General features: G+C 45.7%; 1 protein-coding gene across 1 annotated transcript in view; it reads left to right on the top strand.

Annotated features, from left to right (window-relative positions):
* NINJ2 (ninjurin 2) overlaps nucleotides 1–14,113 on the top strand; it is a 51,334-nt gene that overhangs the window by 34,330 nt on the left and 2,891 nt on the right. Inside the window, exon 2 of the mRNA XM_069860683.1 lies at nucleotides 12,731–12,962. Coding sequence (XP_069716784.1) covers nucleotides 12,731–12,962 — 232 coding nt within the window. The remainder of the gene's footprint in view (nucleotides 1–12,730; nucleotides 12,963–14,113) is intronic.

Below are 14,113 nucleotides of genomic sequence, written 5' to 3'. Positions count from 1 at the left end.
GGGATGTGATGCTGCATCTGCCAGAAAACTAGATCAGATTCTGGGTTACTTCTGTTGCAGGCTGCCTGTGTGCTTATAAGCAAGTGTATTTGTGCCTGTCTCAACATACACGTAATAAAGTGTCTGGGTGCCACTTGAATCGGAAAGTAGTAGCATCCTCTCTTTTGGGACATATCCCCTGCTTCTGCAGGTGAGGTATCTCCTTCCTGACTTGAACTACAGTGACAAGTTTTTCCAGAGGATGAGTGGAGCAAAGAGGCATTGTATTCAATACCTTACCTGCTCACAGGCTTCAGACCTGCAAAAGATTCTCAGCTGCATAGAAGGGAATACCTCTAGGACTCTCTAAGGCATTTCACTGAGTGTTTTCCACTTTTTTAGTTGCAAATGTTTCTCAGCAGAGTGGCAGACCATATCAGAGACATCACTTATATGTTCAAGAGCTGTCTCAATTTTCTTAGCCGCCTTTTGAGGATGCCTAAAAAGGAGAAATCTCCTATGGTCCATAGGACAGAGGTGAAAAATAGCTGCCTTCCCTAGTGGAAATTCTTTTCAAGTACCTTCTTGATTCAGTCTTTCTTCATACTGACCCTTTTTGAAGCAATGCATGCCTAAACCGCTGCTTAATATTTTGCCAAAAGGAGAATTTAATTCAAACCAGTGAATTCATACCGAATCAAGAAGCTTGAATATACACCTCGAAGGGCTCATGTAGCAAGTGTAGGAGAAATAAATGCCCTATATTGGATACTTTAGAAATCAGCTATGTTCATACCTTATCGTGAAAAAATGGTGCTTCTAGTTGCTGGTAGCCATCCGTATCTGCTGTCAGGTAGATGAAGCTTTGTAGTGAAAGCAGGAGACTCAAAGGCAGAGCACAGGTCTCATTCCACGCTCTGTCATCCTTCATTGATCTGTGATCATGTCTTATTGGCTCCTGAGCTGGTTCACTTATTAAAATATGGGTAGTAGTTATATGTGTAAATGCTCTTCACAAGTTAATAATCCTATTAAAATTCAGCTAAACTTTGAGGAACCTCCTACCTTTTTATCTGTAACAGAGTTAGGATAAGAGGCTCTGACTGAGACCACAGGTCTATTATCCTAGTTACTGTATGCATGCAAAAAATGAGGCATTTTCTTGTGCTGGAAACCTTTTACCTTATGATAATTGGAATAGTTTTTATCCCCATTTTTACTAAGAATCCAAACCAGAAATTATGCAACAGCTTAGACCCAAGCTCAAAACTTTCCAACTCCTGGAAGTACCTTTTACCCACACAGTCTTATTCTTGTCCATTTTAGCCACAGTAGCAGTGAAACACTGATGTGTAGCTAAATGGCTGCCATAATCAGTCCAAGAAAACAAAAAATGGTCTCAATCAGACAATAACCAAACCACCAGCAGAAATGCTAATGTATTCACTCCTCACAATGCAATACTAAGCCCAGAGCAAATAAACATGACAGTTCTTCAGTCACGCTTGGAGATATGCCATGGATGGGCTCAGCACTATGCAGAGGTGCTCCTCACGCACACTGCTGGGAACACAACCATGCTCCTTTAAAGCACAGCACCTTGCATCCTCTCCAGGTCACCTATAGCCCCAGCCCTGGTGAGGCAGTAGCAGCTTTCCTTGGCACAGCAGGCTCCCAGGCAAAAGGCAGCCCCCGCAAGCTGAAGCTTAATGGAAGGGCATTAACACTGATTGAATCTGAACAGCCATAGCCATGCATCACTTTGCATTTTCTCCTGTTAAAATGCAATGGCCATTTGTTAGGGCACTCCTAATGTGTTTAAAATCTTCCCAGCAACAGCTGATGTTGTTTCTAGGCACGACATTCCCAAACAGCCTAATAGAGACCTGAGATGCTGCTCTGCAGACTTCACTACCCTGAGGTCCATTGCTGACTATGAGTGTCTACCCATTGTAACCCCTGTTAGTACCTCACTGGTTTCTGTATTCAATACATAGTTTGGTCAGCCTCTGAAAAAAAACCAAAAAACATACAAACAATTGGGATTAAGGGCTTATTAAAGCCTAGATCAGCAGCAGCACCCGTTTTTTTTCACCTCTCCTGATGGCATGAGGCCATATGCTCAGCTGCAAACTGACACAACTCAGAGTGTGCCAGTTCTGAACAGAATCAGCAGATTCAGCCTTTTTGGAATCAGAGATTGGCTCAATTTCTTGGCAGAGAAGCCTGACGGTTTCTGAAGAAAGGGAATACTATGCACCCAGGTGAGACTAAATCATCAGCAGAGTCTGTTTGGAGATGCTGGTGAGCGCTGTAATAGGAGACAGACACTGGCTCGCAGGACAAAGGCATTGTGAGTGGTAGTACACATGAAACTGGAAAAAATGCTTTGTGGATGAAAGACCTTATAAATAATAGAGGGACCAAGCCCCCTGAGCTCCACTCTTTATGGATGTGATTTCATCAGCTCTGCCTCTGCTGAAACCCTCGGTCATATTCTTCTCTTCGGTCTCACATCTCCCTTTCTGTGGAGAGCCCCGAGCACTCGAGAGAGTGACCAGGGGCACATACATGTCAAAATCTGCACATGAACCTGAACTCTCATGCCTTAGAGTGAGGTTTATCTGGGAAAAACTGCAAGACGTAAAGCCTCCTGGGAATAAGAGAATCACTTACCTAATTTCATCAGCTGCAGCATCTTATCTGCATGATGAATCCATTGCATGTGTATTAAATACACAACACAGGCTATGTGTTGCACTTTTACAGTAGATCTTGGCCATCTCTCTCCCTGGATATCACCTATGTGAGCTTTCTCTTCGTATTGCAGATGGGGAAACTAAGATCCAGGGAGAACAAGTAGGATGCCCTAAGCCACACAGCAAATGACAGATTAACCTTGGGATTCCTCACATGAAAAGCAACATCAGACCAGGGCTGGGGTGGTTCTGTACACAGTTTCAGGTCACTGGGCAAACAGGGCACAACGGACTGTTGCTGTATGCTTGTCCCATTCTAAGACTTGGTTTTGCTTTTTTTTTTTACCCTGCACATCTGCTACAAACCACAGTCAGAGGAGAACTGGACCTTTGGTCTGATCCAGTACAGCTGTTACTATGTTCCCTTTGTTCTGGAAATCAACCTGACCCCTCAATACTAGGTGCAAACACCCTTAGACTTGGAAGAAGTTCAAATTTAGGACCTTCCTTTAGGAATGCTTTGTGTTAAAATGATTTATATGAACACATTTTCTCTTTAGATCTGGCAGCAGCCTGCAATCAGGCCCAGCTTTTCTTAATATTTTGGGCCATAAGCCATCCAGCTTGGGGATTTATTCATCTTAACGTGTTTAGCTTTGTAAGCACAATGCAGTAGTTACTGTTGTGCCTCCCGGCTGCTCTTCCATTTTTTATAAACTCATTTTCTCTGCTAACCTACTTTCAATTTTCTCTAGTAAAGCTGGTTTTAGTCTTCCCTTGCCTTTCCCCCCTCAGAAACACCAAACAAAACAAAAAAAAACCCCAAAACAACAAAAAAAAAGAGTGGGATAAAACTGCTCTGGGTGCTAAACACTAGTGACTTGAATAGGCTCCAGAGTCTATATCCTGGCTTTGGAAGTAATTGTTCCCACTAATCCTTTTGAGTGCACTCCCAATTCCATACATTGAAAGAGCTGTACCCTCACCACCATGCATACACACCCAATTGCTTCTGTTGAACAATCAGAGCTCATGCATCAGCACATTATAATTGCTGGTGCCAAGCAGTTTGTGAGCCCCCAAACCCACTAACTGCTTTTGAGCTAGGGATTGAGGCTCCTCCACCAGTGTCAGTCCCTGTCCTGCCTCGTCCTCACCTCAGCTACCTGGAAAAGAATAATTAGCTTCTATTCCAGCTCAGCCCTGCAGCCTGCCAGTCGATTCCTGGATCCCTTCAATTCAGTATCATAAATACACTTAACGAGGGAGTTTAATATAGATTTGGTAAGACAGTTATTTGAGTGATACATAATTTATGTTGCCCTGTAGCACAGGAAGCCGTGAGTGGCATCTAAGAGTGAACGGATTCAAGAAACTCTGCATACAGCAGTGCAGAGTGCCAAAGGCAGAAAAGGTTAGGGGAGAAAGAGGAGACAGCAATCCAAGGAAGAGAGTGCGTGAAGGAAGAAAAGAGCTTGACAGATGGAAAAAGTGTGAAGGAAAGACAAGGTTGGGAAAAGAATGCAGAAGAAGAGAATAGAAGAAGAGGATGAAAGGAGAGACAAGGAGCTGAACAAAAGATGCAGATGGGATCAGAGGGGGTCGGCGAGATGAATAAAAGACAAGAAGAATGTAGAAAGGGAGAAATGGAGAGCAGAGCATGCACACTTGATGTGACAAGCAGGTCTCTGCAGGCTGCAAATGCTGCAGCCAGTCGGGAAGCAGAAGCCGACAGCTGTGCCAGACGGAGGGCAAGGGCGAGGAGAAGCGCCCCAGCTCTCTTGGGGCTCTCTTACCTCGTGACTCACCCCAACTCCTCTGCCAGCCACAGCCAAGGCACTGCCCGGCTTCCATACCCACTTCCAACTCTTCAGCTCTATGTGGGGTTAGGTTTCGCTGTTAGCCTCCCCCTCCTGTGTGGCCTCGTTTCAGGCAGTTGCAGCTGGGCAAATGAGAGAGACTCTGCTGGCAGGCTCACCCAACTGCACCATCATCCCTTTATCAATAGTAGTGTCCTCCTTAGGCACCCCTGAGCTCAAAGAAGAGGGTCCCAAGTTCTGCACCACAGTGATATCTCTGTCCGAGAAAGCTCACCAAATTGTCTTGTGGGTGTAAGGTGAGACGCTGAGGTGGATAAAGCAAATGGAGACTGAGTGAGGCTAGAGAACGTGAACAATGCTTAGCACGCATGAAGGATCCGTGCTTGCCGTTTGTCTAGGCTTCCATGTCTGAAGAAGTGCTGGAAGCTCCTCTGATTAATTTTCTGGGACTTACCAAAAATTAATTGAAGGCAACACAACCATTTAGCTCTGAACAGGACCCCTCGCGTGCAGAGCACATGGTTACATTAAAAGGAAAAAACCCTAAGCGCAACTGGACTAGCAGACAGCCTCTTCAGAGGCTGAAGAGGGGAACTGGCTCTGAATGCTCATTTTTCCTTCTGCCTGCAGCATCCATGATAAGGTTTACTATTCCTTTTGTTTGTGGAACGCAGCCAAGATGTTTACTATTGTATCAAATTGGAGAACACCAGCCTTTGCCTCACATAGTTGGTATTGACCAAAGCCTTCCTGGTGTGTCCTTTCTCTTGCACACATGTGTCTGGGCACAAACCTCTTTCCTTGCCTGAAGGCTGACATGTACAGCTCTGCGTGGAAAGTCTGAGAATATCTTCTGTGCCCGGTGCTGCCACTGATGCTGTCTGTGCCTTGGCACAGCATGGAGGCCGAAAATATTGAAATTGGCTCCCTTCATCCCAAGTGAAGTGGCCAGGAGCTGCAGACAGTGAGCTTCTCTGGAAAAGTATAGTAGCTACTAACTGTGCACTTAAAAGTAGAGGTATTGATTGAGAGCAGGGCTTTTAATCTCTCCTCTTTCTGCCCATAAAAAGGGGACTGTGCTCCTTGCGAGATGATGATTCTCTGTGTGCTTTAACCTTTGTCAACTGATGTTTACAAAGTATTTCTCAAGTTGCCAACTGGCAAATTCTGTGGAAAAATACCCTAGATTTTCCCTGGTGCCTGATGCTGTGTGCGTGTGTGCCTGTGTGTGCTTGTCTGTGTGCAGCTGGTTGTTTACCGGCCAGGATCCCCACGGCGGACGTCTCTGCACCTACCCCTCAGAGCGCACAGCCTGCATTCATGTCTGTTTTCTTTGGCACCCTCCAGCACTTGCCTTGGAACCAGTGGCCAGTCCTATAGTTCCCCCTCAGACATCCCCCTCTGTCCAAGGGCTCCCATGAAGAGGATTATCATTCTCATACTTGCAAGCCTCATGCTGTCCCACTGTCTCTTTCAGGCTGTTCTCCCCTGGGGACAGGGTCACAAAACTCACAAAGCACACAGATTCACAATTAGATTTGTTCTGCATTTTTCTGCTGCCCTGAAAAAAATACAAGAGAAACTGTAGGTTTTGTAGAAATTGTCCCAGAAACTTTAGGAAAGCTCCGTGCTCCCCTTGGCCACAAATCTGCAAGCTTTGGACAGAAATATTTAGATGAACCTCCTCCAAAATTTTTCAGAAGAAAGTAGCTATTTCTTGTAAAAATAAATGCATAATAAAAAGTAAAGTATTTCCCTTGAAAACTAATTTCAGTGGAAATTTTTCACGTAGCTTCAGTGAGTTATGGGGCTCAGAATGCCCTCTGGTGCCAGAGCCAGGTTTCACAGGTGGTAGGACCTGCCAGCTCCCTACAGCAAAACCAGAGATTCAAGTTGGAAAAGGAAAAAAAAAATAAATCCCACACTTGTGGTGATATTCATCCTTCTTTCTATAAAAAATGCAAACGTTAAAAATAACTGTAGAAGTGAGAGATAAAGATTTGGAGGCGGTGTGTGGGGGTTTGTGCTTTGAGTAAAAATAAAGCTTCTGACTTATAAAAAGTAGATAGGTGCCTGACTCAGACCCTGCAGGAATCTGCATCGCTGTGCCACGTTTACACAAAAAGAAGCAGATAGGGGATTTGCCTGAGGTCAGACTGAGCCTTTGCAAGGAAGGAGGCTGTCTCATATGGAAAGCCAAAATATCCGGAAACGGGACATGGGAGCCAAGCTCCAGCATGAGTTCAGCTGGGGCTGCTGTGTAATGTGACTGTGCTTTCAAGTCCTAATTTCTCTAATTTTAAAAAGTGGGCAGTAACGATACATTCCCATCTTGGTAAAGTGCTGCATACTAGTAGGTGCTGTTTTCCAGTAGATGTGTTCACTCTGCAACAACACGCGCAGGATGAACTTAGTGTCTGACTGCCAGACCCAGGTTTATGTTCTTTGACAGTGCAATGCAGAGAAGAAAAGGCAGCGATCCTCACTCTCAGAAGGAGAATACTTTTGAAGTGACTAGAAAAACACCAGGTCTAGCCTGATGACATAAATCACTTCGATGGGTTTTCAGGTATGTCCTGTGACTTGACTTAGCGCTCTGTTTACCAAAACGCAATCACTCGATCTTCCCAATGAGCCAGCGTAAGCCCCCACAGCTGTCTGGGCAATCCTGCTGCAGGGAAACCCAAGTGGTGTATGAATCAGCTCCTGAGCCACAGCAGTTTATAGGACTGAACTTTAAGACAAAGCAGAAATGGTCCCACTTTGAAAAGCTGTGCATGCATTGTGGCAGCTCAAAAAGAAGAGTTACAGTCATATCCTACAGATGTAGTGGTTATCTAGCAACAGCTACGGCACCAGCCACCCCAAGCAAAGCCATCCTCCTGCATTAATTGAATCCTGGGTCTTTGAAGACTCCTGGTTCATTTAAATCTCTTGTTATTTGAGACTCCAGGCTTGCATCCGTAGCTGCTGAACTAGGCAGAATACTCTGTATGAGCCAAATCCAAACAAGAGCTGGATTTCTCTGACTGTAACTGGCATCATAAAACTCCAGGATCATAAAAAGGGTGGAATGTTTAGCTGCCTAAATGAAAGCTTAATGTCCAGCTTTCACCATCCAGTAAACTTTTGACCACCTTTGTGGACATACCAAGCCTGGGCTTGCAGAGATTTGAAACAGGAATCACAGCTTTTTGTTGTTCAGTGCAAGGGTTTCCCAGATCCAATGAATCTGCATAGGAGATGGCCATCTGTGGCCACCTGTGCTTGTGGTATCATCTCACAAACAGGGGAGCATGCTGTTGCGTTCATCCACATGAAAAAAGCCTTTATGGAAGGTAACCATTTTAGTTGCCTGGTCATCTGGAGCACAGAGCTTAGCACGTTGCAACTCTGTCCCATTTCACACTCCAGGTAAAGAAGCGTGGGGGCAGCTCAGAAGGAGGATGTGTTTTCATTCAATAAGAGCTGCTGACTTGCACTCTTTGTCTCCACATAAACCACGAGGAACAGATGTCTCAGCCTCCTTGTACCAGTCACTCATTTAACAAAAGCTCTGTCTCGTTTACATAGCATCCTTGTTCTTCCAGCATTAACTCATCATTACACAGAGATAAACTATCAATGCCCAGCCTTGTGATGCTGCAGCAAGGAGGGCTGACTCTTCAGGCAGGAATAAGGAAGAAATCACGTAGAAGGAGTCAAGTCTCAAACCTTGCATCACTTGGTATAGGTACCGATCTGCTGCAACAGGATCACTCGCTGTGAAGCCAGAGATGAAGAGGCAGTACTTAATCTAGGTTTTTAAAATGTGTTTTCAGAATGAGATGTTTTGCTGGTCTCCTTTCCCTGAGATGCAAGATAGCTCTATTCTGCCCTAGGCACCAGACAGTACAGTTTAAATAGACACGAACCCCTATAAACTGCCTTGGAGTCCTTACCAGCGCTCTAGACTTCTATCTCCTTCCAATATCTTGTAACTTCTAGCTTTCACAGCAAGAAATATAGGCTTTGCAAAGGCGCCCTTTATCCACAGTATCTTTACTGTTAGAAATCAGAAGAATTACATGCTTTAAGCTATCAAAATAAATTTTAAAAAAAGGAAAAAATTGAAAAATTTCCCAAAAGCACTTTCCCAATGCAAGCCAGCCCCTTCTTAACGATCAGAGTTCACCAGCAATTCAAACTGGACGCAGTCCTTCCTTACCACTTTTTATTTTACTATGCCTGTTTCTCACATGAGGGTGATAACTGGCAGAGGACAAAAGCCGCTTCCAAAATTCAGCCCAAATATCATTATCAGACACACAACCACACACAGTACTCTCCCAGAATCACTGGCTTTGCTCACACTCCTACCCAGGCCCAGAGAAATCCATTCTTGCAGAGACGTGTGCAGAGACCAGAGAAAGCAGCATGAAGCATTAGCCATAACCCTTCTTTAGTGTCATGCCCAGAGCATGGAGGAAGGATTACATGTTGCACTTTATGTATCTAGTACAAAAGGACCAAACTGGGACTTACCATTTGATGTAGAATCCTAGAATTGTTTAGTTTGGAAAAGACCTTTAAGTTCATCCTGTCCAACCTTTAACCTAGAACCATCAAGCCACCCCTAAACTACATCCCTAAGCCCCACATCCACACATCTTTTAAATACCTTCAGGGGTGGTGACTCAACCACTTCCCTGGGTGGCCTGTTCCAGTGCTTCATAACCCCCACAATGAAGAAATTTTTCCCCCTTCAAATCTAATTTAAAGCTCTCTCAATAAGCCCCGCTAACTCCTGTTCAAAGATCTTTTTCCCTCATTGAGACAGGTGCACCCCATCTGTTGCCAGCTGGGCTGGTGCTGTGTAGACCGACCCATGATCAAAAAACCCAAAATTCTGCTGGTGACACCGGGCTTGGAGTCAGATACTGATCTTGCTCTTCCTGTTTCTTCCTTCATAGTTCCCTGCAAATGGAGGGATAAAGGAGAACACTACCTGTGCTCCTGATCCCTTAAACAACTGTCCTAAAGCCCTGAAGTGTCTTTTGATTGTCTTGGATTTCTTGTTGCAACTTCGTCACTGCCTACCTGAAAAATCAATAATGGATAATAACCTGAGGGATGGCCATGCCAGGGTTATGTAGTTTTCTCTTCACCTCTTTAAACTAGGCCCCAGGGAGGCAGCAGACTTCTTGAAGAAGTGGTTCTGATCTGTATACTGGGCTTTCTGTTCCACTCAAAAGGGAGTCTCTTTGGTGACCTGCCTTTTTTCTTTACAGAAGCTGTTTTGATGCAGGGTGTAGGCTGACTTAAGCTTGGCAACATCTCCAAGCTAGATGAGCCATCATCCTCATTGTTCAATTCCACTTACAGAGCCTCATACCTATTACAGAAAGGCACCTAGGAAGGTGAAGTGATCAGAGAGGTGATGTGCCTGCTTGTCACCATTGCCTCCTATTTCTTAAATCACCGTGCTCCACCAAGCAGATAGAGGATGGGGAAATCCTCCATACATATATAACCTGTTTGCCTGTGATCATAGAATCATAGAATCATAGAATCACCAGGTTGGAAAAGACCCACCGGACCACCAAGTCCAACCATTCCTATCAAATACTAAACCATGCCCCCCAGCACCTCGTCCACCCGTCCCTTAAACACCCCCAGGGAAGGTGACTCAACCACCTCCCTGGGCAGCCTGTTCCAGTGCCCAATGACCCTTTCTGTGAAAAATTTTTCCTTATGTCCAGCCTGAACCTCCCCTAGCAGAGCTTGTCCAATTCCCCTTGTCACCTGGGAGAAGAGGCCATCACCCTCCTCTCCACAACCTCCTTTCAGGTAGTTGTAGAGAGCAATGAGGTCTCCCCTCAGCCTCCTCTTCTCCAGGCTAAACAACCCCAGCTCTCTCAGCCGTTCCTCATAAGGCCTGTTCTCCAGCCCCTTCACCAGCTTTGTTGCTCTTCTCTGGACTCGTTCCAGAGCCTCAACATCCTTCTTGTGGTGAGGGGCCCAGAACTGAACACAGGATTCGAGGTGCGGTCTCACCAGTGCTGAGTACATAGGGAGAATAACCTCCCTGGACCTGCTGGTCACGCTGTTTCTGATACAAGCCAAGATGCCATTGGCCTTCTTGGCCACCTGGGCACACTGCTGGCTCAGGTTCAGTCACTGTCAACCAACACCCCCAGAATGCCTGTCCCGGGAGAGGTAGGGTGCGATTCCAGTGGTCTGTCTATTTCTCACACTCCCTGATACTTCTAAACATAAGCACCTCCTCCTGGAGCTCTGTCACTAAGCAGAGGAGGCCCTCTCTCTGGGCGCACCTCCCACAGGTGTGCTTACTGCTGTTGTCCAATGCCTGGGTAGCAGTGCCTTCCCACTGTACGTCTGTCTTGGAAGCTGCCTCAGTCGTGGTGAGTAGAGAGCTTAGAGAGGACGTGGCATCCTGCCAGGTGGACGCCATTGTTCCCTGGTTGACCTGGCAGAGCTTCAGTGCCCTTCCAACTGATGCACCATGCTTTGGTGGCTTGTGCTCTGTAGGCTGCCCCATGTAGGCAAGGAGGTGGCCATCCTTGCTCTGGTAACGCCCAAGAGCAAGAGCTGCTGCCTTCCAGCGAGTTTATCCACTCCCCTGGCATTTCCCTGCCTCAGGAAAACCCTCTGTGCACCAAGATCTGTTATGGATTAGGCTGGCTACAGAACAGATCCCCTCAGCAAGTGACAGAGTCCTACTTCCAGTGTGCCTCTGGAGAGATCTCTTTCACCACTCTGAGCAAAAGAGGTCACCTCAGGCCCACATCCTAAATTCGCAGATTCAAAGGGTAATCCAACAAACAGCTCTGAGAGCAAAGCTGTTGGTCCTAACTACAGCTGACAGGAGGCTGTTTACTCAGAACTGAAGCCTGTCTGCTATGTGGAAGTGCCTTTTTTCTTTCTTTTTAAGAAAGAAGATCATAGCTTGTTGTGGATACATCCAAATCTTTTGTAATCGTTGCCTTTGCTGCTGGCTTATTACCAGCTAATGACACTCTGGGTGAAATGAAAACTATCATCTCCCTTTCTGGCTGTTTTTTTGTGGGTTTTCTTTTAGTTTGTTTGGGTTTAGGGGTTTTTTGGTTTTTGTTTTTTGTTTTTTTTTATTTTTGTCAAGACAGCTAACAGAGGAATTCAATTAACAAGAAAGACAGAGAAAAGGTGGATGGCTAAAAGCAGCCAAATTACCTACAGCGTGTAATTAGATTAAGAGCAACCAGGTGTTTTATCCCTTGTAAATACCTGTTTCTTTCCACTGACAAAAAATCCAGTACTTAAAGGGGGCCTAGAGGAAATATGAGGAGGGATTCTTTATCAAGGAGTGTAGTGATAGGAAAATGGGTAACAGTTTTAAGCTGAAAGAGTGGAGATTTAGATAAGATATTAGAAAGAATTTTTTTACTGTGAGGGTGGGGAGGCACTAGAACAGGTTGCTCAGAAAAGTTGTGGAAGCCCCATCCCTGGAACCGTTGAAAGCCAGGTTGAATGAGGCTTTGAGCAACCTGATCAAGTGGGAGGTGTCCCTGCCCATGGCAGGGGGGTTGGAACTGGATGATCTTTGAAGTCCTTTCCCACTCAAACCATTCTATGATTCTACGATGAAAAGTGCCCTAATGACTAGTTAAAGTTAGGTGCAATGGATCCCATCCCACACCTTGTTTTGGTGTGTTTCAGTGACTAACTTTTTGAAGAAATAATGCCCCTGGTTTCAGAAATAAAAAAGTCCCATCTGCTCTAGCATCTTGTCTAAGACAATAGCCAGCAAAAAGTGTTCAGAGAAGACATAAAGCCCAGCCACTGACAGTCCTTTGAACACCCGACCCAAAGAGCAGATCTCTCTCTAATCCTCTGTAAGTTTGAGGCTTGTCTGTGCCCTGAAGGAATAGAATTTAATATTCCTTACAAAAATCCCTGGCTCTGGGTAATCTATATTATTGTAACTGTGGACAAGCTTGTTTTCCACAAAAATACCCAGTATTTTTCTAACCTTGCTGAGCTTTTGATGACTGCAAGTATCTTGTGCCTATTAATATTACAAGGCAACCATTGAGGGCAAACTGGATGCTCTCAATATGTTTAAAACACAAATCTGACTCTTTCTCAGGCTTCCTAGATAAATCCCACATGGAGGCAGCAGCCTATTTGACATGGATGGGTCTGTCCGTTTGGCAATCATACCAGTTCATGTAGTTTCTCCTGTCTCCCCAGGGCATAAATTCTCACCTCCGGATTAACGGGCCGATGAACATCAACCACTACGCGACAAAAAAGAGTGTGGCAGAGAGCATGCTGGACGTGGCACTGTTTATGGCAAACGTTACACAGCTCAAAGCAGTGCTGGAGCAGGGGCCTTCCTTCCAGTATTACGTCACCCTCATCGTGCTCATCAGCATCTCTCTCTTCTTCCAGGTGATAATTGGGATTCTCCTCATCATCTCTGGTAAGGAGGCCGCTGAGGTGCGTGCATCCTCGCAGGGTGCTACAGGGGCAGGGTATACATGGCTTGGCTTGCACAGAAGCAAAAGGGAGAAGCCATTTCATAGAATATAGAATCACCAGGTTGGAAGAGACCCACCGGATCATCGAGTCCAACCATTCCTATCAAACACTAAACCATGCCCCTTAGCAGTTCGTCCACCCGTGCCTTAAACACCTCCAGGGAAGGTGACTCAACCACCTCCCTTTAAGGTGACACAACCACCTCCCTGGGCAGCCTGTTCCAGTGCCCAATGACCCTTTCCGTGAATTTTTTTTTCCTAATGTCCAGTCTAAACCTCCCCTGGCGGAGCTTGAGGCCATTCCCTCTTGTCCTGTCCCTGTCACTTGGGAGAAGAGGCCAGCACCCTCCTCTCTACAACCTCTTTTCAGGTAGTTGTAGAGAGCAATGAGGTCTCCCCTCAGCCTCCTCTTCTCCAGGCTAAACAATCCCAGCTCTCTCAGCCACTCCTCATAAGGCCTGTTCTCCAGCCCCCTCACCAGCTTTGTCGCTCTTCTCTGGACCAGATCAACCAGATCATTCCCTCTGGCTCCAGCTAGGGTTGCAGGAGGGTTGAAGACAGCGTGACGTGAGTGGTAAGGAGGTCTGTGTCACTGCTTTTCAAAAAGTGGGGAGTTGGTTGTTCTTTTTCTCCTGCACAACAGCTCTGAATGCTACTCTTTCAGAAAAATGAAGCATAACATCATCCAACTTATCTCAATACTGACCTTTGAAACAGGCTGCCAAGGGAAGTGGTTGTGTCGCCATTCCTGGAGGCATTTAAAAGACCTTTAGATGTGGCACTTAGGGACATGGTTTGGTGGTAGGTTTGGAAGTGGTAGGTTTAAGGTTGCACTTGATGATCTTAAAGGTCTTTTCCAACCTAAATGATTCTATGATTCTATGATTCTTCCACTTGCCTGCTGTTGAATCCCTGCTGTAGGGAGAGGAGCTGTGTTTCAGGCCTCTTGCTGCCCATCCTGTAATATGCTTCTCCATGCAGCTCCTGCAGATACCACATTTTAGCTGTGCCTTTCACCTCACTCAGATTGAGGCATAGCAGAACAATTAAGGCAGAGGTATTCCCTATATTAACCTCACTTTTAACCTATCCC

This window comes from Phaenicophaeus curvirostris, chromosome 1 (genome assembly GCF_032191515.1).
Source record: "Phaenicophaeus curvirostris isolate KB17595 chromosome 1, BPBGC_Pcur_1.0, whole genome shotgun sequence".
NCBI classification, from domain to species: Eukaryota; Metazoa; Chordata; class Aves; order Cuculiformes; family Cuculidae; genus Phaenicophaeus; species Phaenicophaeus curvirostris.
The sequence above is the reverse complement of the archived record's forward strand: the minus strand, read 5'-3'. Positions and strand labels throughout refer to the sequence as shown.